At 51.6% G+C, this 21887-nt stretch overlaps 1 protein-coding gene and 1 long non-coding RNA gene across 2 annotated transcripts; one reads left to right on the top strand and one right to left on the bottom strand.

The window, feature by feature from the left end:
* Positions 1-6979: 6979 nt before the first annotated feature.
* Positions 6980-10737, bottom strand: LOC131519490 (uncharacterized). Its single transcript, XR_009265662.1, has 3 exons — positions 10624-10737; positions 8077-8153; positions 6980-7415 (listed from the first exon to the last, which is right to left on the bottom strand). It is a non-coding gene; the product is annotated as an uncharacterized LOC131519490 (long non-coding RNA).
* Positions 10044-18971, top strand: HOXC13 (homeobox C13). The gene is made up of 2 exons (XM_058742554.1): positions 10044-10795; positions 16547-18971. Exons 1-2 carry the CDS (start codon positions 10063-10065, stop codon positions 16801-16803), a joined length of 990 nt encoding a protein of 329 aa, XP_058598537.1. The 5' UTR covers positions 10044-10062; the 3' UTR covers positions 16804-18971.
* Positions 18972-21887: the final 2916 nt, after the last annotated feature.

The following is a 21887-nucleotide window of genomic DNA, read 5'->3' as shown; positions in this document are numbered from 1 at the left end:
TCTGAGATGGTGCAATGGGTCCCCTGTGCATTTTTTTTTTTCTGGTGTAAAAGGACCGAGTCCACCTTTCTGGGGCATCCAGTTTTCGAACGAGACTGCTCCCACTGTGGTAAAAAGACATAGGGCTAGATAAAGTTACCAAAATGTGCGTGTGTGTGGGTGGGTGGGTGTGTGTGTGTCAGGGGGAGAACAAAGGTTTTCTACTTATATCGATGGAAAACATATTTCTTGGTGGAAATCATTCTGGGGCTCTAGTTTTTTTCCAGGGTGGTCAAAGGTGGGTAGGACCAGCCCCCTCCACATAATCCTTATTCTGAATATGCACTTGCAGGTGAATCTGGGGCATTACTCCCCCTGACTTGAACCTGTAGATTCAGATCTTTATTCCAAGGTGGGCAGAGCATCTGAGAAATCCCTACTGAGTTCAGAGCCTGGGGAGTGAGCCCTCACAGGCCAGCGTGGAGACCAAGGGGGTGTCTCTGGACCCAGCCAGGAGCTAGGCTGCACCCAGAGGGCCTGAGACCAAGGGAGCAGTTACCTTGGGGGTGGGGGTGGGTGCTTAGGACTGGGTTTTCTTCTTCCCAGGATAAATTACTTTGGGGAAACTTTTTCAAGGAAAGGACTAAGCTTTGATGGTAGTGAGCCCACTTTTCTGACTGGCAATATTCGAAGAGAGAAACTCACCGCTCACTCAATGCTCTTTGGAAGAGCATCCCAAAGAAAAGATTTAATATAGGAAATTTGTAGACTCCGAGTACAAGTGTAGAAGTACACTTGCAATTATGTCCTACTGGATGGGGATTTGTCATCCTGGGTTTCTACACAAAACATGACAATGCCGCCTCATATGCATGTAATACATTGCAGCAAATGCCACAAATACATAGCCATACCGGAATTCATACTGAGATTTCCATCATGTGAATAATGTGCTTTTCTCCTTTACCCTTGTGCCAGCTAAAACTTATGCAGCTTTGAAGAAGTCTTTTCTCGTGGCTTCCCTGCCTCTGTCTTCTAGCCCTTTTCCCCCCACTGCTCCCCACTTTTCTTTTTGAGCCAAGAATTCTCTCTAAATTTTTTGAAAAATCTTAGTAGGTGCATGATTTTTTTTAAAACCGCTTCCTTATCCTAAGACTGGGGAGAAGAAACAGAAAATAGGGTTCCCCCCCCCTTTCTTTCCCATTTGGGAGGTGCCCTTTTTACAGGAACAAGCAGACGGAGGCTGAGAAGGAAGGGAAAGCTGGCCGATTCCTGGTCCCGCGGCCGTGGCGGCTGTCAACAGAAATCTGCAATTAGGATGTGACCCTGTAAATGGGCACGGGAGCCCCTAGAAGTACAGGGACCTGACTCCCAACGACTCCCCCCCCCCCAACACAAGGCTCACTCAAGCACTCCCTGGAACGGCCGGGCACTGGGTAAGCCCACGCCTCCCCCCACGCCCAGAGCTCTCAGCAACCTCGTTAGTCTGCCGTAGCCACAAATGAACGTACCCACCTGTGCGCTCAGCCATCGGTGCCCACCGAGTGCACGCAAGTGCATCCCTCGGGATTGCGGGGGCGATCGCGGCCGGCTCCAGGGATCCGGTCCACCGGCCGCAGCGAGTGGAGGGGGCGCTTCCCGATGCGGGCGCTCATCCCGCGGTCCTCCCATGTCGGCCATTTATTGTCTTGTGTGCAAGCGGCGTTCGCCAAGCTTCAGCTTGGCCAGAGTTAGTGAAATCAAATACTCAATAATTACTACATGCAAAACAACAACAGCCCCCCCAAACCAGCCTGTTAAAAAAAACCCAGGAACTCTCCAGGTCTTGGGAGCAATCCAGAGAGAAAAGGGAAAGGAGTCAGAGGCTTGGCGCCGGGCTCCCGGCGGAGGCAGGCGGCCGTGACTGCTCCGGCCGAGGGGACTCACCATCCAGGCTCCGGAAGTGACCCGAATCTCCTAAAATCTGTGCAGAGAAAAAAAAAATGCGTTGAAGGAACCCTGTCAACGCCAGGATTCTGCCAAGTTTGGCGAGAGGGCAACTTGGTTTCCCCGCAGGCGCGGAATTCCGCTAAGTGATAGCTGGGGAGGGGTGGGGGACGGATCTGAGAATCACACACTGCGAAGTTGCTCCTGGATAGCCTCACACCTGGTGTCTTTATTCCCTCTTAAAAATAAAATTGTAAAAAAGCGTTTATGCCTTTCATATGCTTGAATACCATTTCCCCTTAATAGCTAGCTGCATCAGAGAAAACACCGGTGGAAGTGAATTAATAAACAGGTCTGTGCCCACGTATATCTTTACCCACAAAACTGTAGGTCATTCCCAGACACACATATCAGCATGGGTATAAAGACAATTAAAGGCTTCATATTTTAAAAATTAAACATGACTATGTTTCATAATCAAGGGAAATATTTTCAAAGTTTTTACAAAGATTACTTAATTATCTGGATAGGGGTATCTGAGGGCACATATCTTGTGTTAATATTTATCTAAAGTTCCCTCGACACCTAACAAAGCATCTATTATGTGCTTACTTGTCTGAAGATGATAGGTCCATAATAGAGGAGAGATAAATAAATCTGTATTATTTCTTTGGAGGGAAATTCATTAATAAGCCAAGCACTGAAAAGAGAGTTGCAAGTATTTTAAGTCACAACGCAGATGCTGGCAGAAAATGATCTTCCTAAGCCTTCAGAGTAGGCAAGGAATTGCACAAGTCCTTCCCTCCCCATGCCGTAAGAAAGCATCTCTGCAAACCTTGAGGATGGTCTTTTGTCACATCCATTTGTTTATGGTGGCTTAGAGGAAGGAGGGAAGGCCACCTCTGGGGACAGCTGGAGGTGGTGGGTCCACAGAGTCTCCCCAAGCTCACGTCCTTTCCTTTAACCCCTGCCCACTCCATCAGTCCGCCCCAACTGGCACCCCTGTCATGACTAACCCGTAAATGTCTCCATGCTATACAAGCACTATACACACCCATCACAACACATGTTCCCCAGCATGGGCACTAACTGTCCAGTAGTGTCCAAAAGCCAGGACTCAACAATCAGACTCCCTGGAAATACTGAAGTTCACCAAGTATGAGGAGCATGGGGTGGTCTCTTTGCCTTGAAAGGTATTTCTTCTTATTGGAGTTAAATTTTCCCTGACTATGTAAGTAAGTGTGGTAATTTTGGGGAAGAGAGAAAATAGATGTTCCCGTTCTTTCTGGTTCTTTAGATTTCATCAACTTTGCTGAATGTACAAGGCAACACCACAACTAAGAGAGAGAAAAAAAGTGATCCTAAAATACTTCCCGAGGGAAGGGAAATTTGGGTGAGAGGGAGGAGGCAGTGAGGGAAGGAAAGTCTAGCAGACTCTCCCCAAGGATATCATCCTAGTGATAGGTGCCCACCAGTCACTAAAACTGCACCACATTACATCTTTTCGGGAAGATTGAATTAATTACCACCAGTTGGAATCTTGCTCCAAGGACCCAGACACACAAACTCCCTCTTGCCTTTCTGCTCCACAGATCTCAGGCAAGGTTGGCTATTTTGACCCAAGAGTGATTTATTCCCCCCACCCTGCCCCTTTTGTTGAGTCCTTGGGTCTTCACTTCCATCTTTGTTGGAGCTGGGGGAAATTACATTTTCTTTCTTTTGATAAAGCATCTTCTGAAGGTCCTTTAGTTACTTGTCTCCTGCTTGATTCTTTTCAAATTAAAATGATAAGACTCTATGTTCTTCTGTGGCTTCTGAAAGTGTCTGGTCATGTGGAGAATGAGGCTGTAATCCATTTAGGGTGGAATTTCCCCCCTTCCTCCTGATAAAATGTACGTGCACCCTCCGCCAACTGCCTCTTAGGGTTCCACCATATTCTGCTTCCCAGCGGTGGCATTAAGGGGGTCTGTCACCTAGTTAGAGGTGGAATGTCTAACCTTTCAGCTCTTTTATATTTTGTCATTCTTTGGGACAGGTTTAACAGTCTACTTTGACACAGAAGAATGATGTGTCGGGGTCCACAACCCCTCCTTGTCCTGAGAAAAAAACATTATAGCTTCTGCATAGCTTCTTTTAAAGTAACTGGAAATTAGACAGAGAGAGAGAGACAGAGAGAGAGAGAGAGAGAGAGAGAGAGAGAGAGAGAGACTGGTCAGCCTCCTTTCTAGAAGCCCCAAATCTAAACCCTAAAAGATGGAGGAAATTATTGAAAGTGATAAATGCCTTTTCCAAGCATTCGGTGTGTTGGCTTTCTGACCAAAAGGGGCCTTTGTTAGATCTCGGCAAGAAAGCCAAACCCAGCTCCCAGCAAACACTCCTCCACCTCTTCCCCACCCCCCTCACTCCCTTGTCTAACTTGAAAATGAACTTGGACTTCCCTCACAGACAGGCCCTAAAACCAGGAGAGATTTTATTTGTCTGTTTCTGAAGGGCTTCCTAAAAGGGGGAGGTGTTTGGGGGGGGGAGGGGATGGGCACAGAGGGCTCTCTCCCACAACAGAGGATGGGGTAGGGGTAGAGGCTCTGGGGAGGCAAGAAGGGGAAGGAGATACTTTGTGAATTTCTTAACTCCATGTTAATTCTCTGAATGTCTTTTGTTGGCAGAAGGTGAGGAGAGGGCAAGTGACAGGCTGAGATGTTGCTGAAAGAGAAAAGGGAGTAGGAGGGATGAAGATTAGAAAGGAGATGACGCTAGGGAAGGAGAAGATGAGGAGGGCTGGGAAGGGGTTCTGAGATGAGCTTGCCCAGGCTGGGAGGGCAGGGCCTGGGAAGCAGTGGAAGAAAGAGGGCTGGGGTAGGGACCCTGGAGGCCACTGGAGGAGGTTTCCTGACAGTTCTCCATGGACAGGGCTGATCTCCCTACCCACTCCAGTGCACCACCAGGAAGGGTCTACAATTGTGGGCAGGCTGGAGGAGAATCCAGGAAAAGATCAGGGATAACAGCTTGAACCCGAACTCCTGTGTGGATCCTTGCAGGACCAGACAGGAATGTTTGATATGGCTCCCCAAACTCGGGGCCATCACCATAGGTCTTAAGTCGGCAGCAGAAGGGAGTGGATTTCCCTCATGTCTAAAAGAGGGAAGTGAATGGGGTCTTGAGCAAGGCAAGGTTGGGTCTGAGAATGGAAAACCCGGAAACTAGGAGCAAAGTGATGCTCGGCCATCTTGGTCTCATCTTCCCTCAAGCTGGGGGCCCAGGGAGGGAGAATAGAAATGGAAGATACCAGGATGGCAGCCACTGTCCAGGAGGTGAGTTCCCATACTGGGAGGAGAGGTCTGGGTGGCCCTTTTCTGAGGCCAGGCAGTGGGGGTGGAAAAAATAAAGTAGAGGAGGTTCCAGAAGGATCCAGCTGCCCGGGAGGTGGCATCTGCGTCTCCATACTCCTTGGGTCATCCCAAACCTTCCAGAGCCCAGAGAGGTGGAGGGAAAAAGGAGAGGAGAAGACTGGGCTGGGCCAGGGAGCTTCAGGGTCAGTCACTTTTCTTTCCTTCTTCACCTGCTTCACCTTTGCAACCCACCAGGAATTTTCTCTGCATGTGTCTCACTCAGACACACACTCAGGGGTCCCTTCCCATAGGCCTTCTCTAACTCCCCAAACCCTTCCTGTATGTGGCCTCTCCATCCAGAACATCCCTTTCTTTCCTGGATAGTTCAAGCCCTATGTCCTCTGTCATCCACAAATCTCCTTTTCCATTCTGCAGCCCAGCCCGTGTTCTGGACAGGAAAGGGCCCCCCAAACTATGCCCGCCCACCAAGGCCCCAAGTCTGGGCCAGAATCCAGACCCCATGGTGGTGAGGCTCTTTGTTCTCCAGCAGCCTCAACCCACCCCCTCCTTTTTTTAAACTGGAATTTCTCCCATAAAAAAAAAAAAAAACAACTGGGGGGGGGCAGGAGCTTAAGAGCTTCAAGTTTGTTTTTTGTGTTTTTTTTTTGTTTGTTTGTTTAAATCCTGGGGAATATGAAAGAAACAGAGGAAATTAAGGGGAAAAGAAAGGGGAATCAACTGAGGCGTAATTTCCAGAAAGAAGAATCTGGGAGCAGGGGACACGTCAACTTCATTCCTCTCCCCCTGCTCCCCAGCCTGGCATTTAAGCTACACCCAGCGCTCAAATGTGCCCTTGAAGCTTGCACCCTACTGCCGCAGGCGCTGCCAGCTTACATCTCGGACTTTGTCTTTAATACAGTCGGCCAGGAATTCCAGCCTCAACTTCAGAAAGGCACAAACATCTGCCTCTTCATTTTCCTAGTGTTTTCCTGGGGGAGGCATAGGTAGCTAGGATGGGCATGCAAATGAAATGTGTATAGGAAGAGAGAAACAGACCAGTAGAGAGCATTATTTGCATACGGAGAATTTTGGCCAGAGCTAGGTGTCTTCATGAACACATTGGGTTGTGTCCACAAGGGCATGAGCTGGAACAGTGCATACAGCCTGCACACGGACCCAAATCCACGGGCCTGGAGCAAACACACACACACACACACACACACGCACTTTCACTGAGAAGGCACACTGAATATCTCCTTTGTACGTTAGAGACTTAGAAAAGAAGAATTTCAGAGTTGAGCTGAGCCTGGAACTCAGTCCCGAGAGGAAGCAGAGGACAGAGTGGCTCCGCCGCCCAGCCCTGACAAAAAAAAAAAAAAAAAAAAAAAAAAAGTCCCTTTGAGAAAGGGGCCCCAGAGCGGAGCCCCAGAGCGGAGCCCGGTCTTCCCGACGGGGGCCGAGGAGCTATTTTCCATTTTCCTTTGATTTAATGAAACGCTCCATCTTTACCCCCACACCGGCAGCTCGGCGAGAGACCGAGGAGTCACATTTCTTTTCCTTTCTCTTGATTTCCTCTAAACTTCCTCCACAGTCCAGCTCCATCGCCCCATCCACGCGGCCCGGCGGGCGAGGTGTGGCGGTGCGGTGGGGGGCGGGGGGGGGTGGCGAGCGCCGGGCCGAGGGTTTCAGCGCCCGGCTTTCTAGGGCGGGATCGCCTCGGAGATGTAATTACTACGTTTCCAGTGGTGCACATTCTCCTGGAGTGTTTAATTTGGTTTTATTTGTGTCTCAGCGAGATCCACATTTTTTTTTTTTTCGGGGGAGGAGGGAGAAGCGACCCCAGGCTTAAAGTTAATTAACCAACCAGGCTTTACTTTTCACCGCCCGCCCGAAGGCGCCTGCACAGCCGCCTCCCTCCCCGCTCCCGGCGCGCCCCTGTCGTGGAACCAGTTTCAGGCGCGAAATGTCTTGGGGAATCCAGCGAAAGAGCCGGGAATGGTTCAGAGTATGCGGACACTTCTCCGGACGCTTTTAACCTCTGTAGCCCTAGACTTTCTCTTCCTCCAGCCTTCCCACACCCCCAGATCTCTTGGGGGGGCCTACATCTTCTTTGGCCGGTCTTCTTGATGAAGGAGACTTTGGTTCCCTCTCCTCTCGTCGCTAAAATTTGGCCGCATCGTGCCCCTAATAAATGGAATTGTAAAATTGCCGGGTTAATTAAATCTATATCTCACTGCAATAGGAACAGTTAATGTCCTTACATAAACCTGGAAAAGAACATACTATTAATTTTATTTATTGCTGGGCCGCCCTGCACCCAGATCCTTCCCGCCGTTCTGCCCCCTACTCCCAAAGGCTGGGGAGAAGCGTGTCTTTGGGTCCGGGTCCGCGGAAGAGGCGGCTGGCATTGAGCTAGAGCATTCCTGGACTGGGGAGGGAGCCCCAGGAATGGGGTGGGCGGTTCAGGCTCTTTGTTTCTCCTGGCGGCCCCGCAGAGCCCGGTCCACGTAGCTCCGGGTTCTCCACGGGACCCAGCACTTCACAGTAGGAGAAGCCTGGGTCTCGCACTACCTCTACACCTGCGGCTGCCAGCCGGCAGGCCTCCTCGCCACCCACCCACAGCAGCAAGGCAGCAGGCGGATGGGGGCCAAGGTCACACGACCCAGTCTAGACCGGCCAGACCCTGTTTGCTCTCCTTGTTTTACCTTGACCTTGGACCCTGAGGCAGGGGAGCCAGATTCCTAGCCTAAAGCCGGCTCTCAGCGAGACCCCACCTTCCCCTGGCTCCCCTCTTCTCCCTCCACCATCCTTGCCCTCAACACACTTTCAAGCGAAGGCAGCTTACGTTTCAAGCCTCTCTCCTGTCTTTTCCTCCTCCTGCCAGCCTGGCCCAAAGCCTATTTTTCAGTCGCTGAGGTGACCCTTCCGGAGGAAGATCACACTGATAAAGATTACTCGGTTCTCATCTTAACTCACCGACCCCAGGGCGCTCTCCATCGTCAAATACCACCTTCCCCTTACAGGGAGAAAGGAGGCGGCCAGTGGGCCAGATCTCAGTACAAACCTGGCATCTGCTCTCAGGTTTGAGGGATCCAGTGGGTCCGGACTAGCCTGGGGCTACCGCGCGGCCCCCGCTTGTGTGCTGTCTGGACAGGAGCACCCAGCATTTAAAATCTGTGGCAGTGTCAGGGAAGAGGGAGATGCTGCAGCCCCTCTCCCCTCTTTTCCTCTCTCTCTTTATTACCTCTTCTCCTCAGGGAGGCCCTGTGCTGAAAGGGAACTCGGCTCAATTCCACGGAGATGCGCTCTGGAAAGGGGTGACTCTACTGATGAGCTAAATTAGGCATAGGAAACCCAAGTCTGGAGACTGGGAAGGAGGAGGGGAGCTTTGGGGGGGGGGAACCCAGGAAGTTGGTACTAATTTTTTCTTTGAAATAGGGGGCAATTTTTAAACATGAAGACACTCCACACTAAAAAGGAGCGACCCCAAGAAAGCGGTGGGAGCTAAACTTGGCGTTGTCCAGCTGAGAACTGTGTTGATCCTGGCTCTGCCCCTCGGCCTTCTTAGGCCGATCAGCCCAGGCCACGGAGGGCGGAGACGGGGCCCCGGGGCTTAGGTCGGTCCTTCTGGGGTCTTACTGAGTTGTGCCTGGGAAGGATCCCTCCAAAGGGGCAGCTCCGCCGCCTGTCTCGCTTTCCACGTTTCCTTTTGTACACCGATTTGAGAGTGCTTGCTCTTGTTCTCATCACGGGCTTTTTAGCTTTTCTAGACCGCATCTTTCCCCCACTCCCTACCCCCCACGCCCCTGCCCTTTTCTTTGAAAATCTCTCTGAGGCCTTTTACTTCTATTGTACATTGAAATATCAGTCTATTCTATTGCCCTCATTTTCCTCCCTTCATTCTTTCTCCATTTTCCCTGAGAGCATCCCTCCACCCCCTCCGTGTAGTGGTGTGTGTGTCTGTGTCGTGGGTTGGGGCTATCACATCCTCCCAGCCCTCTCTGCCCTGCGGTCAAGGAGCCGAAAGGGTCCCTCTCAGACAACCCGGGCTTTGGGGAAAGTGGCTGAAAGTCGGAAGTGGAAATACAATCCTGACACCAAAGTCTCGGTGCGCGGTGTCAGGTTCTTTCCATCCGTGAGCTCCAGGGGATTATGCCAGGGCCAGAACCAGGGCTCCCCACGCCTTGCCCACTCGCTTCCGCCTGTCTAGTTTATTTATTAAGAGGAAAAAAAAAGCAGTTTCTCCCCTATCCTTAGCCCCAACCCCAATCCAGTCCCAGGGATCGTTTTTTGGGGTGGGGGTCGGTCTTCCCCACGGACGATCTAAACCTAAACCTAGAGGGAGGCGCCCAGGAACAGTCCTAGCGTCTCCAGACTCCTTTGCGTCGGCCAAATTCAGCCTCCCCCTCCTCCCTCTCCCTCCCTCTGGCCTGCCAGGGGGGCGTTGCCCTGTCCCTTTAAATCTCCCAGCTCCCTCCTCTTTGCCCCTCCTGAGAGCCAATCAGCAGAGACCAGTTTCCCTTTGCCCCGCCCCACCGCCAGGGGTGGGAACCCCAGGAGACCTGGCTCCGGCGTCACGTGCACCGGTCGCGTCACACGGGCGCGGGAGGGGTGCAGAGGGGAGTCGGGCGGGAGACGGCGGATTTCTTAATGAAGTGTCCCCGCATGCGTAGAAGGACTGTGGGGAGGGAGGTGGAAGCACCCGGAGGAGGAGGGGAGGGGAAGGGAGGGAAGGGAGGAGGGATGGGGGAGGGGAAAAGAGAGCGAGGTGTCTCCCTAGCTCGCAGCCTCTGGCAAGTGGAGTTTTTAAAAAGCTCGAGCAGATCATGTCATGACGACTTCGCTGCTCCTGCATCCGCGCTGGCCGGAGAGCCTTATGTACGTCTATGAGGACAGCGCGGCGGAGAGCGGCAGCGGAGGAGGCGGCGGGGGAGGCGGCGGCGCGGGCGGCGCGGGGGGCGGCTGCAGCGGAGCGAGCCCCGGCAAAGCCCCCAGCATGGACGGGCTGGGCAGCAGCTGCCCGGCCAGCCACTGCCGCGACTTGCTTCCGCACCCCGTGCTGGGCCGCCCGCCGGCTCCCCTGGGCGCCCCACAGGGCGCCGTCTACACGGACATCCCGGCCCCAGAGGCTGCGCGCCAGTGCGCCCCGCCGCCGGCGCCCCCCACCTCGTCCAGCGCCACCCTGGGCTACGGCTACCCGTTCGGTGGCAGCTACTACGGCTGCCGCCTGTCGCACAACGTGAACCTGCAGCAAAAGCCTTGCGCCTACCACCCGGGTGATAAATACCCGGAGCCATCGGGCGCCCTGCCGGGTGACGACCTGTCCTCCAGGGCCAAGGAGTTCGCCTTCTACCCCAGCTTCGCCAGCTCCTACCAGGCGATGCCCGGCTACCTGGACGTGTCGGTGGTGCCTGGGATCAGCGGGCACCCAGAGCCGCGTCACGACGCGCTCATCCCCGTCGAAGGCTACCAGCATTGGGCTCTCTCCAACGGCTGGGACAGTCAGGTGTATTGCTCCAAGGAGCAGTCGCAGTCCGCCCACCTCTGGAAGTCTCCCTTTCCAGGTAAGGAAGGGGCCCGAGCGCCGCCGTCGCCAGGGACCCCTCCCCGCCCCGCCTGCCCCGGGGCTCCGCGCCTCAGCCACCCCCGCCGTCTGGCTCCGGCGCGCCGGCTCTGCTGGGCTGCCGATGGAGCCGGCCCGGCGAGCTGCGCTGAGGAATGCGCCGGGGAAGAAATCTGCTCCGACACGTTCCCCGGAGCTGCCCGGCCGAGAGTGAAGCAATCAGAGGCGCCCGATCGCCGGGCCGCCGGCTCCGCTCTGGTAGGGAGCTCGCCTCCTCCTCCCCCAGCCTGCTCCAGTCTCACGCGCGGCTCTTGGCCCCCCGTAGCCCGCTTCCAGCCAGGAATGGGGGTGGGGTGGGCCTTGGGTGCTTTGGAATCTGAAACCACCAGGACAAAACCCTCAACTCACCGAAAATTGGGGGGGGGGGGGTAATAAGAACTACCTCGCCTGAATTTTCAAGATCATTCAGGCACTAGACAGGTTTTTTTGTTTTTGTTTTTTTGGATAGGGGTCTAATTTGCCGGTTCTAAAGAAATGCAGAATATTTTCTTTCATTGATTTATTTTAAGAATTCCGCCACGAATGTCCCGATCATGAAGCGATCCCAACTAAAATCTCTAGAGAGGGTGTAGAGAAAAGGGAGTTTGCATCTCTTTCCAGGGATAGAAAATTTTCTTTGCCTCTCTGGCATACTGAGCTCAAATCCTGTGGGTGTTCCCCCACGAACTCCCCCAAATGTCGGGGAGAAAGAGAGTTTTCTATGTTTCAAACACAGATAAAGGGGAATGAGGATGAGAAGTAGGGGACGGAAGACCTGTGCTGGATAGAGCTGGGATCCAGGCCCGGGTTAGGGACCCCTAAGTCTTTGCCTGTGTGTGCTGGGGATTTACCAGTGTCCTGTTTTTGTTTTTGTTTTTGTTTTTCAACTGAGGCTATTACTGAACCAGAGGGGATCCTGCAATCCTCACCACTCCCCAGATGAGAAATGTCAGTTCCAGGTTTGTCAGATTCACATCAGGAGCTTAGGATTCAGCACTGCGCTGACAAATTACATATCCAGAGCCTAAGTCTGCTCTAGTTGTATGCAGAGCCTGGTGGGAGAGGGTTGACTGGCTCCATTCTATTGCCTACAGGAGTCCTGGGGGGCCCAGAGAAGCCACAAATGTCTCCCCATACTATGTAAAGGGGCCCCCGGCTCTACATGTGAGCCCAGGGACATTTTCACCGGGAATTATAGATCTGAAGACCTCCTAAGGGTGGGCCTGAAAATTCCTCTGCATCCGGGATTGGGGAAAGGGCAGAGGGTGAAAAAAAAAAATCACTGAATGCTGTTAAAAAGTATAGAAACTAACATTCTTGCAAATATTATGAGATTACTTAGTATAACACAACTGAATATCAGGGTTGGACCCACACTAGACACCCCATTTCTGGCTGCCAGAAGATTGCAGGATGATAGAATTTTAGTACGTTGGTATCATGCGTTACCAACTCTGTATTGGCCATAATATTTTTATAGAATAATTTCTGTTATTAACTACCTAATATGAAACACATGATGACACATTTCTAGACGATAGGCAATTCACATGTAAGTATACAGTCATGTATTACAGAGAGACGGCCCTTTAATTCTCCATCTCACCCAAATGGAAAACTCCTTTGGAGACAGGGGTCCAGCAGGAATTCCTGGAGCAGGGGGAGCCGGTAGGCCATGCCAAGGGGCCAAGGGGCAGGGGAGCAGATGGCCACCTGGCCCACTGTGGGCAGAGGCACAGGTGTAGAGCAATGGGCAATGAGTTTAGCTTAGAGAGGTGAAGAGAAGGATACTCTGGCATCCTTGTTTATGTGGAGGGAGGTGGGGGTGAAGGATTGGAGAGAAGCTCAGAAATATCTTTGAGCAAAATATACATCTTAAAGATTCCCGGGGCGGGGGGGGGGGGACTGCTCAGAATAAACACTTTTTGATCATAGCCTCCTAGAGAAAAATATCTTTGAAATAAAAAAAAAAATACAGCCCAATTGAGATTTAATACACTTGCAAATTACGGCATGGAAATGGATATAAAACCCACTGTGTCTCAGCAGCTATGGGCTCACACACTCCCTGTGTAGAAATAGAACCAGGCTGGTGTATCTCAGTGAGTGCAGACGTCCAGGCAAAAAAGCAGATGAAAAAGAAATTATCTTCAGACACCCTCCACCTTTCTACCCACACAGAGATCTTTTAGAAGTAGTGAGATTTCCAGATAACTCTGTCTATGCAATTGTGGTTTTTTCCGGCAGCATCTAGGCATAAACACTACTGTCTCTCTTTAGTGCCTCTGGCTCTGAGAAACCTCATCTATGGCAGTCTGGGCTGGTGTGGGATATGGAGGCAATTGTTCAGAAAGATCCAGATAATTAGGGCCAAGATGTGTTGTGGCTTCTTCCTTCCCCCAATTATAGAGACCCTTGTTTCATTGCTCTTTTTTTTTTTTTCCTTCCTATGGTGAGATAGATTTTTTTTTTTTTAAACAGAAAGAGGCAAAAATTCCAGAAGAGAATCAGCAAAAATTCCAAGATAGAATCAGAATTGGGGGTGGGGGGCAGAGAGGACAGGGAGAGACAGAGTCAGATAGGATTAGGGGAGACCAATAAAATGAAATAGTGGGTTCTTTGGGTCATATTGGAAGTCCCTACTGATAAGCTTTGGATTATGGTTGAGAAGAGGGGCTAGGATTCCTGGCTGGACAAAGTCCTCTACAGGGCGCAGAGCTCTGTTGTAAGAGTGGGTGGTCAAGAGCCAGTGGGCAGTAGGAACCATACACAGGACCCCAAGAGTAAGCTAGAGCTGAGCATTGATCTGATTTTTATTCACTTTTCAAAGGTGTCTGTTAGATCCTCAGGTATGAAGTGGTGTGTGTGTGTGTGTGTGTGTGTGTGTGTGTGTGTGTGTAGATGCTCTGGAGGGAGGTTAGGGAAGGCCTGATCGTAAAATTAATAACCAAGTCCCCTACTTACTTTAGGCAGCATAGACACAACTCGAGGTCTAAACTTCCAGATGTTTCTACATCTGTGGATCCCAATTCCTTTCCAGACAAGACAGCGGACAATTAAAGGAGGCTTCTTTGAGAAGGCGAGACTGAACGTATTTTTCCAGGAGGCCAAAACAACCAACATTTTGGTCAGATCCATTAAACACTTGGGCAAATCAAGCCTCGGCATCCTATAGAGAAAAATAACCAATTTAGACCAGTTATCTGTTTTTCAAAACTGATTTTTAAGGATTGTGTTGATTGACCCTCATCAGAAATTTAGAGTTGGGTTTAGGGGATCCAAAATTGGGAAGGTAACTGTGAGCATTTTGAGAAAATGAGATAAAAAATCAGGGACAATTAGCTGGTTAATTCAGGAACCGAAACCCACTTTATCTCATTTTGCTCTCCAGTGAAAAGGAGGTATTTTGGAGCTGGATTGTACAAGATAGGCTATTTCCATTTCAGAACATACTACATCATGATGTCGAGTCAGAAAATCTCGGCTTAAAATCTGGCTCTGCTTCTTAAGTCATTTTACCCACTCTAAGCGTCACATTCCTCATCTTGTAAGTTGGGCTTAATAAAATAAACCTGAAAAAATGCTCTAAGGATTTATTTTTTTTTTAAAGACAGATACCTCATGGTATCACTACTTACTGTCTTCATGTTACTCTTGTCCCAGAATCACCCATCTCCTGAATCATGGCTACATCTGTAAAACAGATTTGAGCACTGAGAGATGGTTAAAGATTATCTGGTGCAAAAAAATCCTTTTTAACCCAAAGGAGCTCTGTGAAAGTGAAGTTGTTTTGTGTTTCAGATTTTTTAAAAAAAGCCTTGGCCCATTCCTACATAGGCAGACACAGGTGACAAGTCCAACAATTTTCCTGAGAAATTGGCATCATGACGACAGCTAAACCAGGCCATTGGAACCCCCCTTTTCACATATTCTTCCTGAGTGCTTTATTTCCCACTGCATTTGATTGTGACCCTCTTCTCTTTCCAGCCTGTGTAGACAAGTATTCCTGGATGAGAGCAGACCCAATGGCAATGGTGTAGAGAAGGTGTTTTATGAGGGTGGGGTGAGAACAAGCATTTCAGGAAGAGCTTTGTGTCTATGTTCTGGACTGCCTCTCTACTTCCAAAGGGCACTAAGAATGAAGGGGGGTCCTCAAATATTCAGTCCTCATCATTGGCTCTTACCTGAAGAAGTCTAACAATGACATTTTTTTTAAATTGAGGGGTGAATTATTCAGATAGTCCCCCCCCCACTCCCCACTTCCCCTTGAAAGTGTTGCCATGACCTTTTTATTAACAGGGATGAGAGTGGAGTGGAAGGGGGATATAAGTGAAATATATTGTTCTTAGTTCCTGGGAAATTCACAGAGCATAAAGAAATTGAACTAGCAGTGGTTGGGATAACAAGGTACTTAGGGTTTAAGGTTAGTGTTCCTGCATGCGATGGCCACAGTTTCCCTCAACTTTGGAGGAATGGAGAGGAGAGGTCTTTGGAGCAGAATTTGCTGTCTTGGTGAGTGGACACTTGTAGGGGCAAGAGGAGGGGCACTGAGTTCTTTTTGTAGAAGACTTATGTGAACAGTGGGTTTTAGCCCAGAGGTCTCTCCTGGTACTTCCTTTGGTGGGCAGACCCTGGGGTGTGGACCCCTTACCTCCAGGGGCCTGATTCCCTACAACTCAGGTCCAGGACCTCCTACCTTGGATGTCGTTAAATGGCTCACAACATTGGACTTCTAGAGCGATGGGCTCCCAGGCAGGCTGGCTTCACCTGGATACTTTTCTTCTCTACCTCTTCGTACAGGTCTCCGATTCCTAGGGTAGAGGCAGTGACCAAAGGCATGAGGCCCCACTTGGTGGTCTGTGCCCACCGAAGCTGTCTCTCAGCCATGCTCTCCCTCAAACACACAACAGAACATTTTCCCCCTGATAATGGCACAGTCTATACTGATGGTTGCCCAAATAATCTAACTGCAGGAAGGAGGAATTTTCCTGAATACCTGCAATCCTCTAGACCCTCAGACCAGGGTGGAATTTGTAGGGACCCTTTTACAGGTACAGGAGTCTAATAATGAGTGCTGTGCAGAGCCATATTGGAGCCGGAGGCAAAAGAAAAAAATCAGTACTACTGGTCCCACGTTTATTTTAAAATTTGTGATTTTGTTTATCATGGATTTTTTTGCACTTGTTTTTTTTTTTTTAATTTTTTTTCAACGTTTTTTATTTATTTTTGGGACAGAGAGAGACAGAGCATGAACGGGGGAGGGGCAGAGAGAGAGGGAGACACAGAATCGGAAACAGGCTCCAGGCTCCGAGCCATCAGCCCAGAGCCCGACGCGGGGCTCGAACTCACGGACCGCGAGATCGTGACCTGGCTGAAGTCGGACGCTTAACCGACTGCGCCACCCAGGCGCCCCTGCACTTGTTTTTTAAACATTGCCTGAAAATGTTATTTATTTCGATTCCCAAGTTTTTGGCGCCCCCTCCCCTCTTTTCAAGTTGGCATTAGGGGCAACACACCCGTGACCTCGCCTTAGCGGTGGCCTTGCTCATAACAGAGGCACAAAGGACTGGGGGGCAATCCCTCTGTCCCCTTGGAATCCCTGCCGCAACCTTGCGCCTACACGGTGGTGCAACCTGGGGCGCACAGCCTGGTCGGTCCAGGGTCCAGACACACGACTCACTTCCTGCCGCCCGCCTTCTTTCTCTCCCCCCAGACGTGGTTCCCCTACAGCCCGAGGTGAGCAGCTATCGGCGAGGGCGCAAGAAACGCGTGCCCTACACCAAGGTGCAGCTGAAGGAGCTAGAGAAGGAGTACGCGGCCAGCAAGTTCATCACCAAAGAGAAGCGCCGGCGCATCTCTGCCACCACGAACCTCTCGGAGCGCCAGGTCACCATCTGGTTTCAGAACCGGCGGGTCAAAGAGAAGAAGGTGGTCAGCAAATCGAAAGCGCCTCATCTCCACTCCACCTGACCGCCCATCTGGCCACCCGCCCCATCTATTTATGTCACCGCTTTGTACCATAACCGAACCCACCGATGGACGCTTCGCCGGTGCGGACGAATATTTAATGTTAACGAGAAAGAGTAACCGCGTCGCGGGAGGCAGAGAGGATCCGAGGGCAAGCTCCGCAGCCCCCTGCTCCCCACCCCATCCTCAACCCCCACTCCCATGCAGATGGGACCTACTAGCCTCTACAGCTTTGGAGGTGGGTGTGGGTGGGCTGTGGGAGGAAGGCTAACTGCCTCCACATCCCTTTGCCCTCGACCTTGGCTTGCCAGAAAACCTAATGGCAGCAGAGAGCCCGATCATTCCAACCAAAGCAGGGTTGGGGGATCCCGAATGACCCCATTCTTGCCTCATCCTTTGCCCAGGCAGGTTGATGACCCTCCTGAGGGTGGGGCCTCGGTGCAGGACCTGGTGAGCTCATACCATCCCCCCCCCCAGTTCCTCCTCCTGTTCCCAGTCCCTCCCGCGCTCCTTAGTTAGGCAAGATTTCCCAGTTAAGATTTTCTGTGCATATTTTAAAAGTCGCGTTAATATTAATGATACTTGTTAGGGATCTGGCATCGTGATTGGAGTACAGACAGCGCGTAGGTTTTCTTTCTTCCCTGTTTCAACAAAAGCTGGAATCAGTGGGGGAACTGCCCGCCCCCACCTCAACCAGGAAGCTGCATTTCTCTGGAGTCCCCACTGCCTCCTGTGTTCTGCTCTCCATCAACGTGCAGAGATCCAAGGAGATGGAAACTCCAACCACGCTGCTAAATATCTCTCTCTCTCTCTCTCTCTCTCTCTCTCTCTCTCTCTCTCCCCTTCCTCTCTCCCTCTCCCTCTCTTTACTGGGGATCAGGCCAGGCACAGAAGCAGAACGTTTTTCTAAGGAAAGGACAAACTTCTCTTCCAATGGGATGGAGAGTGGGTCCCCCAGCACAGCCCCTCTCCAGCTGCCCTTCCATGGAGGCCATAGCTGAGGAGACAGCCTCACACTTTCACTTTTACTGGTTGTCCAGAGGAAAGCAGTTTTCTTCCAGAAGGCCAAAATAACCAGCCCCCAATTAACCAGCTAATATAGACACCGCCTAACATTTCCCTCCTCAAAGGCCAACTCACTGCTGGGGGGGGGGGGAGGCCCCTCACCTTCTCCCTTCCCACTGGTGCATTACAAAACAGTGTTCTTTTGAAATGTTCATCAGAAATAGGCTTTTTTAAAATGTGTGTATCTGTATATAGTATTGTGATGTCTGAATGACAACGTACTGAATGCAAAAAGAAAAAGAACCCCACAAACCTGTTTTTAAAATAAAATCTTTTTTTTTTTTGCCTTGATTTTATCGCTCAGATTCCTTCTGAAGACGCTTCTGTCCTCTTGCTCGTCAGGGCCATCCCTGATACCCTGACTCAGCCCAGGCGAGCAAGGGGAGGAATGTAGACATCACCCCCAGCCGGGTAAATTCCAAACTCCTATTTTGTTCCGCTTACATTTCTAAAGTGAGTTACTTGGGTTGTTGATGTGATCTAGACAGGAGAAAAACGCCGTCCTCAGAATAGATGAGTGTATGTTGGGAAGAAATGGGTGTGATTAGCAACTGGGAAGGCCCCGAAGCAGGTGAGTGAGAAAAGTACGTTGCCATTGACCTCGGTTAATAGTTGGGGGTCAGGCCTGGATTTAGGAGGTGAGAAGGCAGCAAGCACCCAGTTGGAGCTGGATGCTGTGGCGGTAGCGGACGGTGGTAGGGGCCCTCCTGCCCCCAGAAGGGTAGCCGGTTCAGGGCTGGGGCTAGGAAGGGCCTGCACAGCCTGTCCTGCTGGCGTGTAGCCCGCAAGCTCAGCGTTCTTGGGCTGCTCTCTTTTGTCTTCCATCAATCTATGCCGAGACATCAGGCCGATAGGACCCTTTGGTCCTGCAGTTCACTAAGCCAACCCCACTTTCCTTCTCCAGCCTTGCTGGGAACCACAGTCTTCCAGGCAGTCAGGAGCCGCGTGGACTCTGTCACTAATTTGTTTCCCCCGTCGCGTCCGTCTGTGCCTATCTCCCTATCTAGCGGAGTTAATGAGATCATTAAGTTGTCAGGTTAAGAGACTTTTAAAAAGCAGTATAGCCTAAAACAATGTTATCTCAGATTAAATCTTTACTGCAGCAATTTTTATTTATATGTAATATTTTTTTCTCTCCTGAGACACAGAAAGACCGGAGGCGTTGGGTTGGAAATCAGAGTTCTCCGATCTCCCTTTGCCCAATGGCTGAAATTCTTACAATTTTATTTAAATAAACGTTTCTGGCGGTGAGACACATGCACGCGCGCGCACACACACACACACACACACACACACACGCCACGGAGTCTCACAGACAAAGAGCCTCAAGAATTCACTCTTGGTAGAGCCTCTGCTACTGATGCGGCGGCCGGTCCTGGTCCTATTCTACTCCATTTCAACTCCGGGTTAGTCATCAAAGAATCACATGCTGGGAAGTGGGGGGTTAAGGGGGGAATAGGTGAACCTCCCAGGAATAAGGCTGGTTCTGAATTCCATCTCCCCACCCACCACCTTAACATCTTCCCAGAACCCCGAGTCTCTCCTGAGGTGGAAAGAGGCGAAGACTAAATGTGTGTCAGAAAAAGGGACAGAGTAGACAAGAAGCCTGGGGCTCTCTTGATATGGGCCCCCATCCCTCTTGAGTTAAGGGTACATTGGCTAGTCCCATGACAGCCAGAGAAGCGGAAGTTGGAGACTGGGGGAAAAGAGAAGTCTGGAGTTCTCCAAGGGATCTCTCTCCACTTCTGCATGCAAACCCACACCTATGAGCGAGTCTTCCCACACAGAGGGACCCTCCGTAAGGCCCCAGAAGGGGGGGATGGAAAAAAGGAGGAAGCTCATGCAGACTCCTGGGGACACTGGAAACCCAGGCAAAGACTGCAGTTCCTTGAGACCCTGGGAGCCCCAGTGTGCCAGGGTGTTTAGGACCCTCTCCCGCCCTGGATTAGATGTGCCTGGATGGGTTTTGGAGGGTTATCGTGCCTGGATCTGTTTTGGAGATGCCTCTCCCATAAGAGTGAGCAAGCATGAGAATGGCCATTCCTGTGCAAGACAGGTATCCTGTGAGTGTGTGTTCTGGGGAGGCCAAGTTGGGAAGATGTATTATTCTTTTCCCGATTGTGTTGGTCCCTTAACTTTTCTTCCTCCAAGAATTGGCATTGTTTTTGGGGACTCAGTGAGACATTCCTGTGAAGGTGTATGTGTGCATGTGCACACTCGTGTGCAGCCACGTGTGTGTGTGTGTGTGTGTGTGTGTGTAGAGCTTTTGACGAGTGGAGAATTTCCTCAGCCTTCACTGCCCCTTGTGTGTGTGCAAGCATGTAAGTAGGAATGTTGTTATCTCAGAGTGTAGGGTGTGTTTTCTTTTCTTTATTCAAATCTATAAGTAGGCTTTCTTTCCAAGGCCAGTCTCCTAGTGTTGGTGTGAGAGGCTGCAATACACATTATGTTGCAAGGGGATACAGGAGGTGTGAAGGGCTGTTTCCCCTGGAAACAGACAACAGCCTTTCTCCTCTGGGACTGAGGATCCTGCGATCTTTCTCATGATCCAGTCTCACTCCCCACTCCCCATGCCTCTCCCTGTCCCCCAGTCCAGGACTAAGGAACCTGGCTGGGTTGGAACCCCACAGGACTCTCCATCTGGAGGTCAATTTACCAGGCTGCCAGGGAAGTCTCAGTTAGATCCTTTCCTGGGCTTGAGGGAAAAACCCTTCCCCACCCACATCTTAGTCCCCAGACCCAGGGCCAGCAGAATAGGCCTTTCAGCCGGTAGTCCCACAGCCAAGAACCCACCTGAGAGAGCAAGGCCAGTAGTTCTCAGGGAGATCTCTCCACGACTGTCTCCAGACCATCTGCTCCTGAGGCTGATCCACAGGCGGCTGGGTCAGCAGGCCAGTGTGGGTGTGAGGCAGGGGCGGTCCCTGGGCCAGTCTCCATCTTTCAGGGATTGGAGCTGGGAACCCTGAGGCAGGTCCCCCTGTTCAAAAACGAGCTCCCCACCCTAGGATCCACCTGTGTGCGACTTGAATGGTGTCGGGAGCCCACCCCTCAAAAAAACTCCAAGTGCTGGTTCGGGCAGATGTGTATCCAGACCTGTGCTGGTGGAGGATTGAGGGGCCCTGGGGAGCGAGGGGCTTCTGGGAGGAGGAGGGGGCCAGAGCTTTTTCACAACCAACCAGGCTCTTCCTCTTTTAGCCTTGACCGTGACTAGGTCTTTCTGACCTTGACATCACAGGGAACACAGGGAAGGGGGGCAGGGTGGAAAAGGCCTTGATCTTCCGGTGGCCAGAGAAGGGGAGGGCCGCTCGCCCCCTTGACGCGCCATCCCTCTTCCCGCCAGGGCCCGCCGCCTCTGTTTACACACAGAGGAGGTGTCGTCTCCAGTCTAGACAGGGGCGCTAATAACGCCCATAAAAGGCGGCCTCTCCAGAGATGTTCTGCAACTCAGCTCCCGCGCGCCTACCGCTGGCCGCTCCCTCCGCCTCCTCCGCCCCGCCCTTCTCAGATACCAGGCTGGGCCGGCGGCGGCCTTGGGGAGGGGGCTTCCAGAAGGTTTCTAGAGGCTGAGAATCCCCGCCCCGCACCCTTCTGAACCTCTTCTGTCTCCAAAGGTAAGTAGACTCCCGCTCTTCCAGCCCAGCCTCGAGATTCGCAGCACAGTCTCCAACCTCCACCCGCCCCCTGGGCCGGTTGCCCCCACCCCAGTCCGCCCGCGCACCCCCCTTTACCCCCTCCCAGCCCTGGACTTGGGGCTTGGATTTGGGAAGCAGTGGATGGCTGGGCAGAGTAGACCCCAGGCATGTCTTGGCCTCTCCCCAGGGCTAGGCCTGGCGAGAAGCCATGGTCACTGCGAGCCGCTGGCTGTGGGGCAGAGGGCACTCGGGTAGTCCTCACCCCTTACGGAGCTTCGAGGTCGCGGAGACCAGGCTCTGGGCTCCCGGATACGGTGCAGGCGGCTGTGGGTGTGGCGTTTGATGGGAGTGGTTTTTTTCTTTCTTTCTTTCTTTCTTTTTTTTTTAAAC

This window comes from Neofelis nebulosa, chromosome 8, assembly GCF_028018385.1.
Source record: "Neofelis nebulosa isolate mNeoNeb1 chromosome 8, mNeoNeb1.pri, whole genome shotgun sequence".
In the NCBI taxonomy this organism is placed as follows: Eukaryota; Metazoa; Chordata; class Mammalia; order Carnivora; family Felidae; genus Neofelis; species Neofelis nebulosa.
This window is presented reverse-complemented; position numbering and strand designations above follow the sequence as displayed.